General features: G+C 36.8%; 1 protein-coding gene across 2 annotated transcripts; it reads left to right on the top strand.

Moving 5' to 3' along the window:
* The first annotated feature begins 1,693 nt into the window (after positions 1–1,693).
* tbx3a (T-box transcription factor 3a) lies at positions 1,694–19,763 on the top strand. Of its 2 annotated transcripts, none has more exons than XM_062032238.1 (7): positions 1,694–2,606; positions 2,740–3,007; positions 5,633–5,779; positions 6,465–6,541; positions 6,808–6,965; positions 12,654–13,324; positions 18,879–19,763. In XM_062032238.1, the coding sequence occupies exons 1-7, from the start codon at positions 2,206–2,208 to the stop codon at positions 19,338–19,340; spliced, it is 2,184 nt and encodes a 727-aa protein (XP_061888222.1). In that variant the 5' UTR covers positions 1,694–2,205; the 3' UTR covers positions 19,341–19,763. The 2 variants fall into 2 exon arrangements, with proteins under 2 accessions (XP_061888222.1, XP_061888221.1); XM_062032237.1 differs by having other exon boundaries at positions 2,740–3,022.
* The last annotated feature ends 242 nt before the right edge of the window (positions 19,764–20,005 follow it).

Raw genomic sequence — 20,005 nt, 5'->3', positions numbered from 1 at the left:
GCAGGGCCAACACAGATAGACGGACAACATTCACACTCACATCCACACACTAGGGCCAATCAACCTATCCCCAGGTGCATGTTTTTGGCGGTGGGAGGAAGTACCCGGAGGGAACCCACACAGTCACGGGGAGAACATGCAAACTCCACACAGAAAGATCCCGAGCCCGGGATTGAACTCAGGACTACTCAGGACCTTTGTATTGTGAGGCACATGCACTAACCCCAGTCCCACCGTGCTGCCTACTGTGTGTGTGTGTATATATATATACATATATATATATACACACACACACACACACACACACACACACACACACACACACACACACACAGAGGCACATATACATTTAATAAGGAGGCAAATCTTCCATGAAGTTATTTTGCACTTAATTATTATAATAAAAATGACAATTTGTATTACTTTATCACGATTTGTGCAAAACTATACTATATTATGGGGAAGGAAAATAAGCAAAAGCCCTTTGGCTGAGAATCCTGCCATGTTTGTCCGGGGTGACCAAGTGGTCACAGCTCTTGGAGTTTACTTGTGAATTTAGAGTAAATAGCGTTTTAAAGAGGTGCTGATGGTGTTTGCAAATTGCATTTTTATTCTCGCATGCTTTAGCATCTTTAAAAAGGTGATCTATTCACATATCCGTGCATGCACCGTGGATTAACCTTTTAATAAATATTGTGACTGTGGCGGGGCGCCTGCAGAAAGCAGGGCATTGCGCGCCTATAATAACAATAATAATAAAAAAAGAGCAACATTTGCATGCAGAGACATTTCTTTCTTTTTTTTTTTTTTTCCTAAGTGATAAATAGACTTGTGAGCTGCCATGAATGCTTGAAATTGAATTGTCGGTCTGGTGCAGTCGTGCCGGGAAGTGTTTCTATATATGCCCGCACAATTGATTGGTTATGATTCATAATATCTGTTGCTGTTTTGATGCCAGATATGATAGCGCGCACACGCACAAAAACACACAACTGGAGCAGTGACATGCCTTCAAAATACAGAAATGGCACTTCCGCAGATAAGATCAGACGAATAGAAATGGTAGAAAAAAATAAAAAAAATAAAAAATGAAGGATTAATGTTATAGCTTGTCTTATAGCGCCTCCAACTCCTGTTTGTTCTGCAGCGGGGAATTGAGTGTGTTTGCACGGAAATATCGTTAAATTGTGCGCAAAAATAATAAAAAACAGACGTATATGGACTGTGAGGAGAAAGGTTGTGAATAAACAAGTTTTGCCTCGGAGACCCAGCCGGGTATATAGGCGAGAACATCCTAGCCGGGGAAGAGCGTCGCTCCCCCGGCTTGGCTCGCCGCCTCGCCCCGCTCCGCCTCTCGGAGCTCCACGCTGACATATTCACGCCGCCGCTGATTGACTGACTGGGACTGAAGCTTACTTTCACATGCAATGCCTTTTTTTTTTTTTTTTTTCTCTTCCAGTTTCCAAACACCTTTTTTATAAGTCCCAAGTCTGATCCACGCACCCCCCCACACCCTCCTCCTCCCCCTCCTCCCTCCTCCTCCTCCTCCTCCTCCTTCTGCACCCGGACCTGTTAAAACCCCGCCCCCGTCGAGCCTCACAATTGGTCCGAAAGCGTCAAAGAGCCAATCAAAGGGAGTCGGCTGCAACACATCCATCCTGCGTGGAGCCCTGTGGGCCACAGAAGGCGCTAGGAAAATCACGGAGCTGGGACCTTACCACACTCTCTCTCTCTCTCTCTCTCTCTCTTTCTCCGACTTCTTTCTCCGCGTGCGTCCTTCCCAGAAATGCGCGTAAAGGCGAGAGGGCGCCTGGAGTGTGCGTAAAAAAAGAAAAAAAAGAAAAAAAAAAAACCGACACGGAAGGGTTGGGATTACAGGAGGGGAATATTTCAACACAAGACGCCGATTGAGGACGTTGTTTTTTTTTTTTTTTTTGGTTGATTTTTTTTGTTGTCATTTTGTGCCCGGGAATGGCGACGCTCTGACCGGGGAAGAATAATGCACGGCGACGCGCCCGAGTTGGTTTGATTCCACTCACCGCGCGTCCGTGTCGAAAACAAAAAGTCCACGGCGGAGAACATCCTCATCTTCATCATCCCTGCGAGTTTGAAGGACTTCTTCAACATTTCCCCCCCCCCTCCTCCCTCCTTCTTTTTTGATTCCAAACTCTCCTTTAAGTGCGCACTTGGTTGCGAAGCACTTGGATGAACTTCCTGATGAGAGATCCAGTCATCCAGGGCTCGAGTATGGCGTATCATCCGTTTATACCTCACCGGGGTCCGGACTTTGCCATGAGCGCCATGCTGGGCCACCAGCCTCCCTTCTTCCCCGCGCTGGCGCTGCCTCCCAGCGGCTCGCTCTCGCTGGGCAAGCCGATCATGGAGCAGCTGATGGGGGGAGCGGCGGACGCCGGGCTGCACTTCTCCTCGCTGGGCCACCAGGCAGCCGCAGCCGCCGCCGCCGCCGCAGCGCACCTCCGGCCTCTGAAGAGCCTGGAGCCCGAGGAGGAAGTGGAGGACGACCCCAAAGTCCACTTGGAAGCCAAGGAGCTGTGGGAGCTCTTCCACAAGCGGGGCACCGAAATGGTGATCACCAAATCTGGAAGGTGAATTATTCAAAAAAAAAAAAAAAAAATCTCCTTCTAATCCTCTCATCTGCACTTTCCATTGTGTTATTTTAGCTCGCACATTTTTTTAAAAAAAATGAAAAAATTAAATAAAAAAATGTCTCCCTTATAGGCGGATGTTCCCCCCTTTCAAGGTGAGGTGCACCGGCCTGGACAAGAAGGCCAAGTACATCCTCCTGATGGACATCGTGGCGGCGGACGACTGCAGGTACAAGTTCCACAACTCCCGCTGGATGGTGGCGGGCAAGGCCGACCCGGAGATGCCCAAGAGGATGTACATCCACCCGGACAGCCCCGCCACCGGCGAGCAGTGGATGTCCAAAGTGGTCAACTTCCACAAGCTCAAGCTGACCAACAACATCTCCGACAAGCATGGATTTGTAAGTTCTACTAATGTATGTCATTTTTTTACTATTTCCTACTTTTTCACCTTGAAAATTCTTGACATGTATTTTTTCCATGTTTATAACAGGACTGTGTTAGAATTTTAACAACAACAATATTAAGTACACCTTCTCCATTCAAACCCCCTCCCAAAAAAATTAAGCTGAACATGAAGCCCACTCAACAGCCATAATATTAGGTACACCTGTGGCACCCAACACTATAATAATTCTGCTGTTGCTCCTTTTAAATATCAATTCAACACGCGTGTGGGGCATCACACTGAAATGTTGCTAATGTTTTTGCTAAATTTAAATATGTGATGCATTTTTAATGTGCAGTGCATCATACTGTGCGCTGGTTGGGGGGGAAACATTGCATTCTCATATATTATATACTGTATATTTGATGCATGTGTGGTGCAAAATGGGACATTTTAATTAATAATGTCGTTTTAAAAAAGTGTGCACTGCATCGTAATGAGGGGTGTTTCTGATATGTTGGTTGCTATAAGGGGAGGAAAACATTGTATTTTCATTTAAAAAGGGATGCATATATTCCTATTTGATAGATTTATGGTGCTAAATGTGATATTTAAATTAAAAGAAATATGTCGTTTTAAAAAGTGTGCACTGCATCACAATGAGGGGTGTTTCTGATATGTTGGTTGCTATAAGGGGAGGAAAACATTGTATTTTCATTTAAAAAAGGATGCATATATTCCTATTTGATAGATTTATGGTGCTAAATGTGATATTTAAATTAAAAGAAATATGTCGTTTTAAAAAGTGTGCACTGCATCACAATGAGGGGTGTTTCTGATATGTTGGTTGCTATAAGGGGAGGAAAACATTGCATTTTCATTTAAAAAAGGATGCAAATATTCCTATTTGATAGATATATGGTGCTAAATGTGATATTTAAATGAAAAGAAATATGTCGTTTTAAAAAGTGTGCACTGCATCACAATGAGGGGTGTTTCTAATATGTTGGTTGCTATAAGGGGGAGCAAAACGTATTTTCATTTAAAAAATAACGCATATATACCCATTTGATAGATATGTGGTGCTAAAAGGGATATTTAAATAAAAAAATATATATGTCGTTTTAAAAAGTGTGCACTGCATCCTAATGAGGGGTATTTCTAATATTTTGGTTGCAATTAGGGGAGCAAAATATTGTATTTTCATTCAAAAATGTATGCATGTATACTTATTTGATTGATATGTGGTGCTAAATGTGATATTTAAATTAAATAAAATGTTGTTTTAATGAGTGTGCACTGCATCATAATGAGGGGTGTTTCTAATATTTTGGTTGCTATAGGGGCAGCAAAATATAGTATTTTCATTTAAAAAAGTATGCATGTATACCTATTTGATTGATGTATGGTGCTAAATGGGATATTTAAATACAATAAAATGGCGTTTTAATGAATGTGCAGTGCATCATAAAGGGAGGGGTGTTTCTAATATGTTGGTTGCTATAAGGGGAGCAAAACATTGTATTTTCATTTTAAAAAATGATGCATATATTCCTATTTCATAGATATATGGTGCTAAATGTGATATTTAAATAAAATAAATATGTCGTTTTAATGAGTGTGCACTGCATCATAATGAGGGCTGTTTCTAATATTTTGTTTGCTATAAGGGGAGCAAAACATTGTATTTTCATTTAAAAAACGACCTGTTTGATAGCTATATGGTGCTAAAAGTTATATTTAAATTTAAAAAATATGTCGTTTTAAAAAGTGGCTGCTCGTGCATCATACTAAAGTGTTTCTAAAGTTTTGGTTGCTTCCTATTTATTAAGGGCAAATCCTTGCATTTTCATTGAAATATACATAATCTACATATAGTGCAAAAAGTAAGATTTTAATAAAATTTGGTAGTTTTAAAAAGTGTGCAGTTCATCATACTGAGAGCTTTTTCTAATATTTTGGTTGCTATAAGAGGGCAAACCATTACATTTAATTATATATATATATATATATATATATATATATATATATATATATATATATATATATATATATATATATATATATATATATATATATATATATATATATATATATTCATACAGTGCACAAAGTGACATTTAGATTACAAATATGTCGTTTTAAAAATGTGCAATTTGTTTTGTAATATTTTGCCTGATGAAATTTAAGTGTTCTAACATGTTTTTAAAAGAAGCTAAAAAAAAACATACCTTTAGTTTTAAAAAACGTGTGCTATAGATGCATGTATTATTACTATTTGTTAAATATCGATGGTATCATACTGCAGGTGTTTCTAATATTATGGCAGCCGGATTTAGCTGCATGAGGGTGGCAAAATGGGACATTTAATTGAAAATTAGTTTGTTTTGTAATATTTTGCCTGACGAAATATGACATTTCAATGGGAAACAAAAAGTGCAGTTTTTAAAAATGTGCAACGTTGATTTAGCTGCACAGAATAATGACAATGCAATCAGTGATGACGTAATCATGTGTATGTATTTACTGATGCACTTTTTTTGCCCAACAGGATGTGATTTAAATGATATCAACAGGGTTTTTTTTTTACGGTGTTCTTGTTTTTTTATTTTTTTATTTTGTGCCATGTGTCCTGCAGACCATATTGAACTCCATGCACAAATATCAGCCTCGCTTTCACATCGTGAGGGCGAACGACATCCTCAAGCTGCCCTACAGCACCTTCAGGACGTACGTCTTCCCGGAGACGGACTTCATCGCGGTGACTGCTTATCAGAACGACAAAGTAAGAAGGACCAAAAAAAAAAAAAAAGATTAAAAATGAGAAAATTTTGGGAAAATTCTTCTTATAGGCTTGTTGCATGCAGAATGTTCATAGAGAGGGTCGATTTGTCGTCATGAAAAATTCAAGTTACTTGTGCAGGGTTTTTTTTTTTTTTTTTTTTACATTTTAAATCACGTGGAAGGGATTTGACACACACACACTCACACCCACGCATACACAATCACACGTCACACTGTCTGCATGTGCAAAAAAAAAAAAAAAAAATTGGTAGGGGGTTGAGAAATGAAGGGGAAAAAAGAAGAAGGCTCCGAGTATGCATGAATGGAGAAACAGAAAAGGCTTTTCGTGTCACACTACACGCTGCGTGGTTGCATTGTGTGCGTGTGTGTGCGTGTGTGTGTGGGGGAGAGGTGTGTGTGTGTGTGTGTGTGTTGCTCCCCTTCCGTGGTGATACATGAAATCCAATCAAAAAAATCATCAGGACTCTTTGATATGTGAGAAATGATGGCACCAGTTTGCAATGGAAACACGTCTTCAGACTGGGAGGGTGTGTAAATAAAAGGGGGAGAGAAAAAAAAAGTCCACGCAAACACAGACACGCATGTGCATGTTTGTACTTTATGAGTGACATTCTAAAATTGTATTATTTTTAATTGTGTGTGTTTTTTTGTTTTTTTTTTTGCAGATAACTCAACTTAAAATTGACCATAACCCTTTTGCCAAAGGCTTCCGTGACACAGGCAATGGTCGACGGGAAAAAAGGTAAGCATGAAAATTCAAAATTAGTATTAGTTGGATTAAAAACGCGTCAAAATTAACCCCGAGGGTGTGCTTCCTGCAAAAAAAAAAAAAAAAAAAAAAAAAAAAAAGTCGCTGCTATTTGGAGCATATTTAATTAATTAGCTTGCTTTTATACTGCAGTGGGAATGGACGGTGTGGGGTCACCATGGCAACGCATGCACCTATAGGCGCTAAAAAATGAGGGATAATTGTTGTGTGCGTGCGTGTGCGTGTGTGTGTGTGTGCAGGAAACAATTGGCCCTGCAGTCCATTCGCTCCTATGAGGAGCAGCAGAAGAAGGAGAACGGAGCTTCGGACGACTCCTCAGGAGAGCAGGCCCCCTTCAAATGCTTCGGGCAGGCCTCCTCCCCTGCAGTGTCGACCGTGGGGCCCCCACACCTGAAAGGTACTCAGCCGTGTAAAAAAAAAAAAAAAAAAAAAAGTATAGAAAAAGGTGTGAACGCTACAAAAGTGGACAAAACAAACACTACAAACCGCGCAGGGTTTGTCTGCTGCAAATTAAAAAGTGTCGTAAAGTTGAGTACGCTGTTGCAAAAAAAAACCAACAACCGCGGGTTCATTAAACGAGTGCGTGTGCGTTGTGGTTACACGCAGATGCAATAGTAGCAAATATTATAACATTTATATATATTTGTTGATATTGCACCTTTAATATTAATGTAAAGACACGCATGCGCACACCTACACACACTCAAAAATACTGGGTTATTTCGATAACCCAATTTATGAGTTGCTAGTGTTGGGTTCAATTGTGGAGGTATTTTTATGAATAGCAATACATTTTTTGGGTTATAAGGGTATTATTATATCTACATTTTTGGGTAAAAGGCTTTTTTTTAATTAAAAATAACTTTTTTCTTGAAGGGAATTTTATTATGGATTAATCTCAATAATAGTATTTGCAATCTCCCAACAGTGAGTTAGCATAACTCAAGTTTTGGGTTAAATAATTCAACCCGATAGTTTGGTTGGGAATAACCCAACATTAAGTTATCATAACTCAACGTTTTGGGTTAAATAATTCAACCCGATAGTTTGGTTGGGAATAACCCAACATTAAGTTATCATAACTCAACGTTTTGGTTAAATAATTCAACTCAGTAGTTTGGTTGGGAATAACCCAACATTAAGTTATCATAACTTGACTTTTGGGTTAAATAATTCAACCCAATAGTTTGGTTTGGAATAACCCAACATTAAGTTATCATAACTCAACTTTCTGGTTAAATAATTCAACCCATTGGTTTGGTTGGGAATTATCCAACATTAAATTATCGTAACTCAACTTTTTGGTTACATAATTCAACGCAAAAGTTGGGTTGAAAAAAATTAACACCAAAATGTTGAGTTAAAATAACTCACAACCTTTGTAAAGACAGTTTATGGCCACGTGTAAGATAATGCATTGTACTGGTGAACTAACTCAATTTCTGGGTTTTCAAAATTATGAACCATTTTTGAGTTGTTTTTCAACGAGTAACACATTTTGGAGTAAAAAGCTTCTATTTTTTATTAAGAGGTAACTTTTTTCTTGAAGGGGATTTTATTATGGATTAATCTCATTAACAGTATTTGCATTCACCCAACATTGAGTGAGCATAACTCAAGTTTTGGGTTAAATAATTCAACCCGATAGTTTGGTTGGGAATAACCCAACATTAAGTTATCATAACTTATAACCCAACATTAAGTTATCATAACTTGACTTTTGGGTTAAATAATTCAACCCAATAGTTTGGTTGGGAATAACCCAACATTAAATTATCATATCTCAAGTTTTGGGTTAAATAATTCAACCCATTGGTTTGGTTGTGAATAACCCAACATTAAGTTATCATAACTCAACTTTCTGGTTAAATCATTCAACCCATTGGTTTGGTTGGGAATTATCCAACATTAAATTATCGTAACTCAACTTTTTGGTTACATAATTCAACGCAAGAGTTGGGTTGAAAAAAATTAACCCAAAATGTTGAGTTAAAATAACTCACAACCTTTGTAAAGACAGTTATGGCCACGTGTAAGATAATGCATTGTACTGGTGAACTAACTCAATTTCTGGGTTTTCAAAATTATGAACCATTTTTGGGTTGTTTTTCGACAAGTAACACATTCTAGAGTAAAAAGCTTCTATTTTTTATTAAAAAGTAACTTTTTTCTTGAAGAGAATTGTATTATTTGCATTCACCCAACAGTGAGTTAGCATAACTCAACTTTTGGGTTAAATAATTCAACCCAATAGTTTGGTTGGGAATAACCCAACATTAAATTATCATAACTCAACTTTTTGGTTAAATAACTCAACACATAAGTTGGGTCACTCATATCTTGCTTTTGAGTATAGTTTAATGGAATAAAAATCATTTTGATCAGTAGTTGGGAAGGAGTAGGACAAACCAGCAGTAAAATGTATCATTGTGAAACAACAATTGGGTCAAGGAGCGCTAAATTGCGCAACCCAATAGTTGGGTTTGGAATACCCCAACATTGTAGTGAGCATAACTCAGCTTTTGTGTTAAATAAACTCAACCCAATAGTTGGGTTAAGAATCAACAAACATTGAGTTAGCATAACTCATCTTTTGGGTTAAATAATTCAACGCAAAAGTTGGGTGGAAAAAAATTAACCCAAAATGTTGAGTTAAAATAACTAAAATAAAGGGTTCGTCCTTTTCTGAACCCGCAGTTGGGTTAAAATTGGGTTATTTTTTCAACCCAACATTTTTTAGTGTGTAGTCCATATCTGCACTGTAAGTACACAACCCTTGTAAAGACAGTTATGGCCACGTGTAAGATCATGCATTGTACTGATAAACTAACGCAGGTTATAAATATGCACGTGTAAAAAAAATGCACAAGTTGAAGTTTTAGATACAAGCCACATTAAGCAACAGACTAAAAAATGTTGGGTTAAAAAATAACCCAATTTTAACCCAACTGCTGGTTCAGAAAAGGACAAATCCCTTATTTGGGTTATTTTAACTCAGCATTTTGGGTTAATTTTTTTCAACCCTGCTTTCGCGTTGAATTATTTAACCAAAAAGTTGAGTTATGCTAACTCAATGTTGGTTAATTCATAACCCAACTATTGGTTTGAATGTATTTAACACCAAAGCTGAGTTATGCTCACTACAATGTTGGGTTATTCAAAACCCAACTGTTGGGTTGCGCAATTTAGCACTCCGTGACCCAATAGTTTGTTAGAAATTGTAAATTTTACTGCTGGTTTGTCCTACTCCTTCCCAACTACTAATCAAAATGATTTTTATAAAATATACTCAAAAGCAAGATATGAGTGACATTTTTTACAAGAATTGCCATGTATGGTCATAGTAGTCAGCATACTCAAATATTTTCATGTACATAAAATGTGATTGTAATTAATGTTAATGAGAAAAAAGTACTTTTTTAATAAATAAAAAAAAGCCTTTTACCCATAAATGCATTACTCATTGAAAAACAACCCTAAAATGGTTCATAGTGTTGAAAACCCAGAAATTGAGTTAAAATAATACCCTTATAACCCAAAAAATGGATTGCCCTTTATAAAAAATAACCCCAAAAATGGATTGCCCTTTATAAAAAATAACCCAAAAATTTAACCCAACACTCGCAACTCATACATTGGGTTATCAAAATAACCCAGAATTCTTTTGTGTGAATGTATGCAAAATAACATAAGATAATGTCATTGGCACGTGGGTGATACTTTTAAAGCAAATATACATATACTTGAGAATATTTGTTTCCAAATTTAATGAGTTGTGCAGAAATTACGTTTTATGGCCGAGCAAGCATGCTGAAGTTTTAGTCACAAACCACAATGTTAGGTGCACTTGCCCAAGCTGACGTACACAAAAAACACAATAAGATAATGCCAGTATTTATTACATTAATTAGTATTAATGGCAATGTATGAATATGCATAACAGTGTTTTTTTTAGTTGTGTCATGTCTTTTTAGAGATAATGCAGGTGGGTTATACACAATGAAAATATTAATATGCACAATTTAAAAGTTGTATGCACAGGTTTTTTGGTGGGGTTTTTTTTTTTACAAATAAAAACGCCCGAGCAAGTACTTGGGTGATATAAAATGGAATGTAATATTGCACATTGTAGAAATCAAAATGTATATGTGTTGAAGTTATATAGTCACAAGCCACAAAATTTGGTACACCTGCCCCAATAACGTGCAAAAACACAAAATAATGCTTTTGTAAGAACATGGGTGATACAACAATGTATTAATAAAAATATATGATCATGCAGAACAGTGTTTTCACTCATCTAATGAGTTGTATCAAAACAATTTGCCTTTTTAGAGATAATATCAATGCCCGAGTTGTATACAATGTACAGGATAATGCATTGTATACATGCACTATTGCACGTTGTAATTTAATTTTTATTTGAATTTATTAATGGAAAATCCCTTGAGATGCAGCGTCTCGTTTTCAAGAGGGACCAAAGACATTTCAAATTAACACAACACAGTACAAGTTACACAACTAACAATTGCAGACAATAATTAAAGACAATTTTGCTCAGATACCTCTCAGCTCACACAACTCTCTCAGATTTGACAATATTTACAATAGAATAACATATCATGCAGTAAGATAAATATAATATTATCACATTAAATTCCAACCACGGACATAAAAAAGTGGCATTCAGTTTTAAGATAAACAAAGAGAGACATTTTGTATACGTACGTGCAAACTAATTTCTAAATGTTTAAGTTGTAGTCACAAGCCAGAATATTAGGTACACCTGTCCACCTTAATGTATACATAAAACACAATTAAGATCTTGCCTTTGGAAGGGTATTATTTTAACTCAACTTCTGGGTTTTCAAAATGATGAACCATTTTTGAGTTGTTTTTCAACGAGTAACGCATTTTTGGGTAAAAGCATTTTTGTTTTTTGAATTAAAAAGTTACTTTTTTCTTGAAGGGAATTTTATTATGGATTAATCTCATTAACATTATTTGCAATCACCCAACATTGAGTTAGCATAACTCAAGTTTTGTGTTAAATAATTCAACCCGATAGTTTGGTTGGGTATAACCCAACATTAAGTTATCATAATTCAACTTTTTGGTTAAATAATTCAACCCCGATAGTTTGGTTGGGAATAACCCAACATTAAGTTATCATAATTCAACTTTTTGGTTGAATAATTCAACCCCGATAGTTTGGTTGGGAATAACCCAACATTAAGTTATCATAACTCAACTTTTTGGTTAAAATAATTCAACCCGATAATTTGGTTGGGAATAACTCAACATTAAGCTATCATAACTCAACTTTTTAGTTAAATAATTCAACACAAAACTTGGGTTGAAAAAATGAACCCAAAATGTTGAGTTAAAATAACTATAAAGATGCAGGTGCCAGAGTATTAATATAAATATGAAAAATAGTGTTTTTATTCATCCAATGAAAGTTGTATGGATGCCTTTTTATTTTATTTTATTTTTTTTTAATGACATCCAGCATCAGACATTCCTATCCATTACATCATATTCACATACATCATATATCTGTTGCCTGCCCTAAATGTCAAAATATGTTTTGTTTATATCCCAACCATATCACCCCCCACCCTAAAAAGAAGAAAGAAACAGCAAAAAAAACTAAGTAATATCTACAAATACATCAATTAAATAAACAAAAAAGAAATAATAATACATTAATAATAATAATAATAATCAGAAATAAAATAAAATATAAACAGATACATACATATATATATACATACACACATACATATATATAAATATATATATACATATATATACATTCATAGGGAGTAATCCTTTTGCCTTTTTAGAGCATGAAGTATTATTTTAATTAACTTAGTGTGGATTATTCACGGGTTTTTGTTATGTTTTAATAATGAGGTCAAAACCTGACAAACTGTTCAAAACATAATAAAAACATAAAAAAGGAAAAGGGAGAAAAAAGTGATGACTTTAGTGTCGTTATCATTAAGCTAATTAATCAGATTATTGAGGATTTATCGAGGTGTTAAGAGATTATAAAGTTGTTGTTTTTGTTTTTTTTTAGACTTCTGCGACAGCGACGAGGACAGTGACGACGAGAGCAAAGATGGCCACGTCAAAGACGGCGCGGACTCCAGCAAGATCTCCACCACGACGGAGGACGGCAAAGATCACGAGTCCAGCCCGGCGAAGAGCCACCTGTTCGGGGGAGGAGGAGTTGGAGGAGGAGGGGGCGGCGGCGGCGGCGGCGGAGACCCCAGCGGGCGAATCCGTGACGGCAGCCCGAGGACAGAGCGAGGCCGCTCGGACTCCCGACAAAGCCCCGTCACCGTCATCTCCAGCACGACTCGCTCCGGGGAGGACGTGAAGAGCCCGAGTTTGGAGCCGGCCAAGGAGGACGATTGCCGGCCACTGGGCAAGGACTCGTTCGTGCCTCTGAGCGTGCAGACGGAGGGCGCCCACATGGGCCACAGCCACCTGCCCAACTTCGGATTTCCCAGCGGGTTGACGGGACAGCAGTTTTTCAACCACTTAGGCGGCGCGCACCCGTTCCTCCTCCACCCGGGCCAGTTCAACATGGGGGGCGCCTTCTCAAACATGGCCGCGGGGATGGGGCCTCTGCTGGCGGCCGTGTCCACGGGAGGGGTGAGCACCATGGACACCAGCAGCATGGCGTCCTCGGCTGGAGCTTCGGGCCTGCCCTTCCATCTGCAGCAACACGTCCTGGCCTCGCAGGTAAAACACGCTTCCTTCTTCCACCTCGACCCATTAAATGTTATTTGAAGTGCATTTAAAAAAAAAAAATTAAAAACATTTTTAAATACATGTCTCATAGGGCGCGGTGCGTTCAGGGACCTGCAGAATCTAATTAGCTCCAGGGCAAGAGTTCCTTTTTTTTTTTTTTTTTTTTTTTAAATAAATATTATCCATGCAAACTCATGCACTAAGTGACTTGTGAACATGCATATATTGGAATTATAGTTCATAATATTGAGCACACTTGCACAATCTAGACTGAAATTATCCCACAATGCAAAGTGTGTGGTTGGAAAAAAATCCACAAAACATAAGGCAAAAACAAGAAATAATAGGGAAACATTAAATAACTGTATACATTCTAATGTTTGTGCCAATGCTGTATCAAATTAATCATAAATACATAATACATTTCCATAAAATTATTATTAAATATTTGTACAAGTTATTTATTTATAATACATAAATAAGTGATTTATAGCCTATACGAAACATGCTTAGGGGATCAAATGAAACCGTTTTTATACATGAGCAGTAGTAAGCTTTTTTATCAAATTTTACTCACAAGTCAATCAATCAATCAAAGTTTATTTATATAGCACTTGATCACAAATGTCTCAAAGGGCTGCGTCAAATATAGTCTAAATATTAGGTACACCAGCACAATGGCATTGTGATAAAAGCATGTTAATGATGTCCGATAGGTCACAATGTTAGGTACACGTATACGTCTGCGTATTGTGATCGTTGCATCGTTTGTTTTTGTTTTTTTAAACTTATGTAAAATTCCATTTACCAGAAACTGGACATAATTGTTTAATACACAAGAGCAGTTGTGGTTTTACCAGATAACATACCGTATTTTTCGGAGTATAAGTCGCACCGGAGTATAAGTCGCACCTGCCGAAAATGCATAAAAAAGAAGGAAAAAAACATATATAAGTCGCACTTTTGGGTGACATTTATTTGATAAAACCCAACACCAAGAATAGACATTTGAAAGGCAATTTAAAATAAATCAAGAATAGTGAACAACAGGCTGAATAAGTGTACGTTATATGACGCATAAATAACCAACTGAGAACGTGCCTGGTATGTTAACGTAACATATTATGGTAAGAGTCATTCAAATAACTATAACATATAGAACATGCTATACGTTTACCAAACAATCTGTCACTCCTAATCGCTAAATCCTCTGAAATCTTATACGTCTAGTCTCTTACGTGAATGAGCTAAATAATATTATTTGATATTTTACGGTAATGTGTTAATAATTTCACACATAAGTCGCTCCTGAGTATAAGTCGCACCCCCGGCCAAACTAAGAAAAAAACTGCGACTTATAGTCCGAAAAATACAGTACTCAGATTTTAGTCTGCATATTGTGATCATTGCATCGTTTTGGTTTTTTTTAAACGTATGTAAAATTCCATTTACCAGAAACTGGACATAACTGTTTAATATACAAGAGCAGTTGTGGTTTTACCAGAAAATATACTCAGATTTGAGTCACAAGCCATACTATTAGGTACGCCAGTACAACGGCATTGTGATTAAAGCCTGTTAATGACGTCCTATAGGTCACAATGTTAGGTACACGTATACGTCTGCATATTGTGAACATTGCATCGTTTTGTTTTGTTTTTTAAACGTATGTAGAATTCCATTTACCAGAACCCGGACATAACTGTTTAATATACAAGAGCAGTTGTGGTTTTACCAGAAAGTACACTCAGATTTGAGTCACAAGCCATACTATTAGGTATGTGTGATAGAAGGATGTTAATTATGTTGTAATAGGTATACAACTTCATAATGCATGCTTATAACGCAACGTGCGCCATAAGTCAAATGTTGTACAAAGGAAAGTGACGTTGTCAGCCATTCAAGGGCTGCATAAATGTATGTGGTTTTACAAAATGAAGTCAAAATTTGAGTCACAAGCCATATGGTTGGTTATATGTACACCTGGACAATAGAATCCAGTATAAGTATATTTTTTAAAAATGCATTAAAAAAAACCATGCATACAAGCTGTGCATTGTGTGGGCTGTGGTCAAAAACAAAATCTAGCATGCATTCATGAAACTGAATTGCAATAAAATGTTACACATGCAGTCAAAAGTTTATTGGAAAATAAAGTGTGTGTAATATTAGAGCAACCCAACGCCACTAGGTAATTAAAGTGATCAAAATGTGCCTTTGTGTGGTAATGACATGACAACATTTCCACCAAATGCTATGAAGCCGTCAAAAGTCCTAATATTTTGACCTTTGCACGTGAGCGGCTGGTCGGGTGCACGAAAAGGTGAGCCCATGCTTAAAAACACCTCGGTCTTACCTGAAAGCTCGCCGCCTTATCGGCCCACACGCCGTCAACGCGTCTCGCTCGAGTGCACGGACGCGAGGAATTTTAATAGGCATTAGAAAAATTCTTGAAGTTAAGGCAAAGCTGTTTACACGCCGCTGTGCGTTTGGCCACGGCTGATATTTTGCTACGGGACCGGATTTGCCGCGCGTTAACCTGTGGGTGTGTGTTAATGCGCGGCTGATAAAAATCTGTGACTGTGTACAGAAGGCAAGCGCTGCACGCTTTGTTTTGATCCGTGCAGTGGCGCAGCACAGGTTGACAGAGCCCGGGGGCGAGACTGTTACACTGCGACCCCGATAACCTCGTTGACGGTTAGCACGCTTTTACAGAAACTAAGGAAGGAGGCAGTACACATACAGTAACTCTGACATTTATATTTTTATGGGTTTGTACGCGAGCAGAAATACACCCGACAGATTCCCACAACACTCTGAAGAAGGGTGTGGCGCGCATGCACTGTATAGGCAGTTAAGGAGGGGCCGGTATCATTCTGGTGTGCATCCAAATAAAGGTGTGCACAGAGCAGTATAACAATATCTCCAAATGATAACAAGTGAATAGTACATGAGTCTTAATTAATCACACTTAAAGGTTATCTACTGTATACCAAGATGCTGATGCATGCAGTACTGCTGTGAGGGCTTTAGGGACATTTCCCCAAATTTACATGACATTAATCTTACTAGTGAAATATTTTGTGTGGGTGTGGAGGCAGTACATTTGTCCGGGGATGCACTTTTTTATATAAATACAAAAAAATACAGAGAATAGCAAAAAAATTGCAATCATTTGTAGTCATCCGTATTACATTAGTGTTCATTTTGTCAGTGAAGAATGTATGGATGTGAATGGGGGAAAGGCAGTAAGTGTAGTGGAACATTTTGTTGAGGGGTGCAGATTTTTTTTAATGAAGAAGAAAAAATTTAAAAAAAATACATTAAAAAAATGCTATTATTTGTACTTATTTATATTATTATAGTATTAATTTTTCACTGAATGATATGAACGTGAGAGGGGGGAATGGAAGGAAGTCACACAGGGAAATGAGAGGGATTGGGCTGTGATTTTTGTTGGGAGGTTAAATGTATTTTCGGAAAAAAGATATCTATTTTTTTTATCTGTATTAATATTACTTTAGTATTAATTTTCCAGGGAATAATATAAATGTGTAATATTTATATTATTTTAGTATCACATGTTCAGTGAATAATGTATGACAGTGAATGGGGAAAATGGCAACAAGTGTGGAGGAAATAAATCTGAGAGAGGGTGCAGAGATTTTAAAATGAAGAACAAATGGAAAATATACCAAAAAATGCACAGAATTTTTATGTGTTGCCATTATTTTAGTGTTTTTCAGCGAATAATATGAATGGGGGGAAATGGCAGTAAGTTACTACAAGTGTAACATTTTGTATAGCGGTGGAGGCACTAAATCTGGGAGTGACGTGAAGTGAATTATATTTATATAGCCGTTTTCTCTAGAGACTCAACGCGCTTTACATAGTGAAAGGGGATGCAGACCTTTTTTATATTATTTTGGTGCTAATTTTTCAGTGACTGAATGGGGAAATGTCAGTGAGTGTAATATTTTGTATAGTGGCGGAGGCATTTAATATGGTAGGGGGTGTTTTTTTAAACAAAGGAAATAGGGGAAATAATACGAAATATGTACAAATATTTATATTTATATATTTTTAGTGTTAATTATTCACTACATAATGTATATATGTGAATGGGGAACTTGATAGAAAGTCAGAAATGAGGGGGAAAAATAAATGGGAGTTGATTTTTGTTGGAAGGTTAATTACTTTTTGTTTAGTTAAGTAAATAAATAAAACATTGCTATCATTTGTTTTTATTTATATTTTATATTTATATTTTAAGTATTTTTTCTGCAAGTCAGACATGGTAATGGGGAGAAATAAATGTTAGTTTTTCTTGGTGGGTAAAACTTTTTTGAAACTAAGAAAAAATGGGGAGAAAAAAATAAAATGTATTTATTTGTATTATATTTTCAGTGAAAAATATATGAATAATGGTAAAATGGCAGTAAGTGTACTATAGTGCAACATTTTGTATAGCTGTGGAGGCATTAAATCGGGCAGAGATGCAGATTTTTTTTAATTCAGAAAAAATGAAAAATATTCCTAAAAAATGCTATCATTTTGTGGTTATATATATATATATATATATATATATATATATATATATATATATATATATATATATATATATATATATATATATATATATATATATATATATATATATATATATATATATATGAATAACGGTAAAATGGCAGTAAGTGTGCTAGTGCAACATGTTGTATAGCTGTGGAGGCATTAAATCGGGCAGAGATGCAGATTTTTTTTAAATCAGAAAAAATTAAAAATATATATTTTTAAATGCTATCATTTTTGGGTTATTTATTTTTATATATATATATATATATATATATATATATATATATATATATATATATATATATATATATATATATATATATATATATATATATATATATATATATATATATATATATATATATATATATATATTTGAATAATGGTAAAATGACAGTAAGTGTACTAGTGCAACATTTTGTATAGCTGTGGAGGCATTAAATCTGGTAGAGATGCAGATTTTTTTTGATTCAGAAAAAAATGAAAAATATATTTTTTTAAATGCTATCATTTTGTGGTTATTTATATATATATATGAATAATGGTAAAATGGCAGTAAGTGTACTAGTGCAACATGTTGTATAGCTGTGGAGGCATTAAATCGGGCAGAGATGCAGATTTTTTTAATTCAGAAAAAATGAAAAATATTTTTTAAAAAATGCTATCTTTTTGTGGTTATTTATATTAATTTTGTAAACATGTTTCAGTGAATATTGTATGAACGTGAATGACATCCATCCATCACAAGACTACAGTGTAGATGAGCTGAGAGACCATAATAGCAATCCCTGAAAAACTCATTTTGAGGCCTTTTCTTTTGCTTTCTCAACATAGAAATGAAAATCAACTGCCTTTATGAAGTCGACCTGTAGGTTTTAAACATGTTTTTCTTTGTTTTCTCAAGCTGCTGTAAAGTCTTCTGACACCTCCCTGTCTGTACTAACAGATACTTTATGGTCCTCCCCCACAGGGCCTGGCCATGTCCCCCTTCGGAAGTCTCTTCCCCTATCCCTACACGTATATGGCGGCGGCAGCGGCGGCGTCATCCGCCGCAGCCGCAGCAGCCGCCGCCTCCTCGTCATCGACCTCGTCTGTGCACCGGCACCCCTTCCTGAACGCGGTGCGCCCCCGACTCAGGTACAACCCCTACTCCCTGCCCATGACGGTACCGGACAGCACCCTGCTCACCACCGCCGCCATGCCCCCCCTGGCAGGGGCTGACCTAAAGGGGGACGCCCTGATCCCGTCCAGCCCCGTGTCGGCAGGCGGTGTCACGCTGGACTCCACGTCGGAGGTGACGAGTCGCACGAGTCGCTCGGTGTCGCCCAAAACTTGCACGGAGAAAGAGGGCGCCAGCGAGCTGCAGAGCATTCAACGCCTGGTCAGCGGACTGGACTCGCACCAGGACAGGTCAAGAAGCGGCTCGCCTTAAGGGGGACGCCTGCACCCCCCGCCCCTCAACACCCCTTTTTCCCCTCAACTACACTTTTTATTTACCATTTTCATTTTCGACGCATCCCAAATGTTGGAAATGATGAACAGGAGATGAATGCAGATTTTTGAAAGGAAAAAGAACTGTTTTAGTTTCTGAAATGCACTTTGGTTTAATACACATCTGTATTTTTTTTCTTTTCTTGTTAAATTAAAAAAAAAACACTTAACCTGTCATTTTGAATACCGTACAAGTATTGTAAGTGAAAAGTGGTCATTGGGGGGTTGGGACATTTTTTTTTTTTTTAAGTTGCTGCTGACTCCTAACTTCATACTTACACACGATAAAAGTGTTTTTTTTAATGTACTTTCCCAATATGCACTCTGAATTTACACATTTCCACTAAACATAACCTACCTTTAAGAGACTGCTGTATTTTCTTGTTCTATTAAGTCACTAATTGGCAAAAAAAAAAAAAAAAAAATTAAATGCGCATGCCCTTTTTTCCCTCCCGTTGAGAACGTTGTTTAGAAATGTCAACACTAAAATATATTTTTTTTAAATTGGAGGAAAATACAATTCAAACAAAAATAAAAACAGCTCTTTTATTGGATTATATATACTTTTTTTTCTCAATTGGGCAACAAAGCAGACAATACTAAATG

This window comes from Entelurus aequoreus, linkage group LG21, assembly GCF_033978785.1.
Source record: "Entelurus aequoreus isolate RoL-2023_Sb linkage group LG21, RoL_Eaeq_v1.1, whole genome shotgun sequence".
Lineage (NCBI taxonomy): Eukaryota > Metazoa > Chordata > Actinopteri > Syngnathiformes > Syngnathidae > Entelurus > Entelurus aequoreus.
Note: the sequence above shows the minus strand (reverse complement) of the source record. Positions and strands in the feature narration are given on the sequence as shown.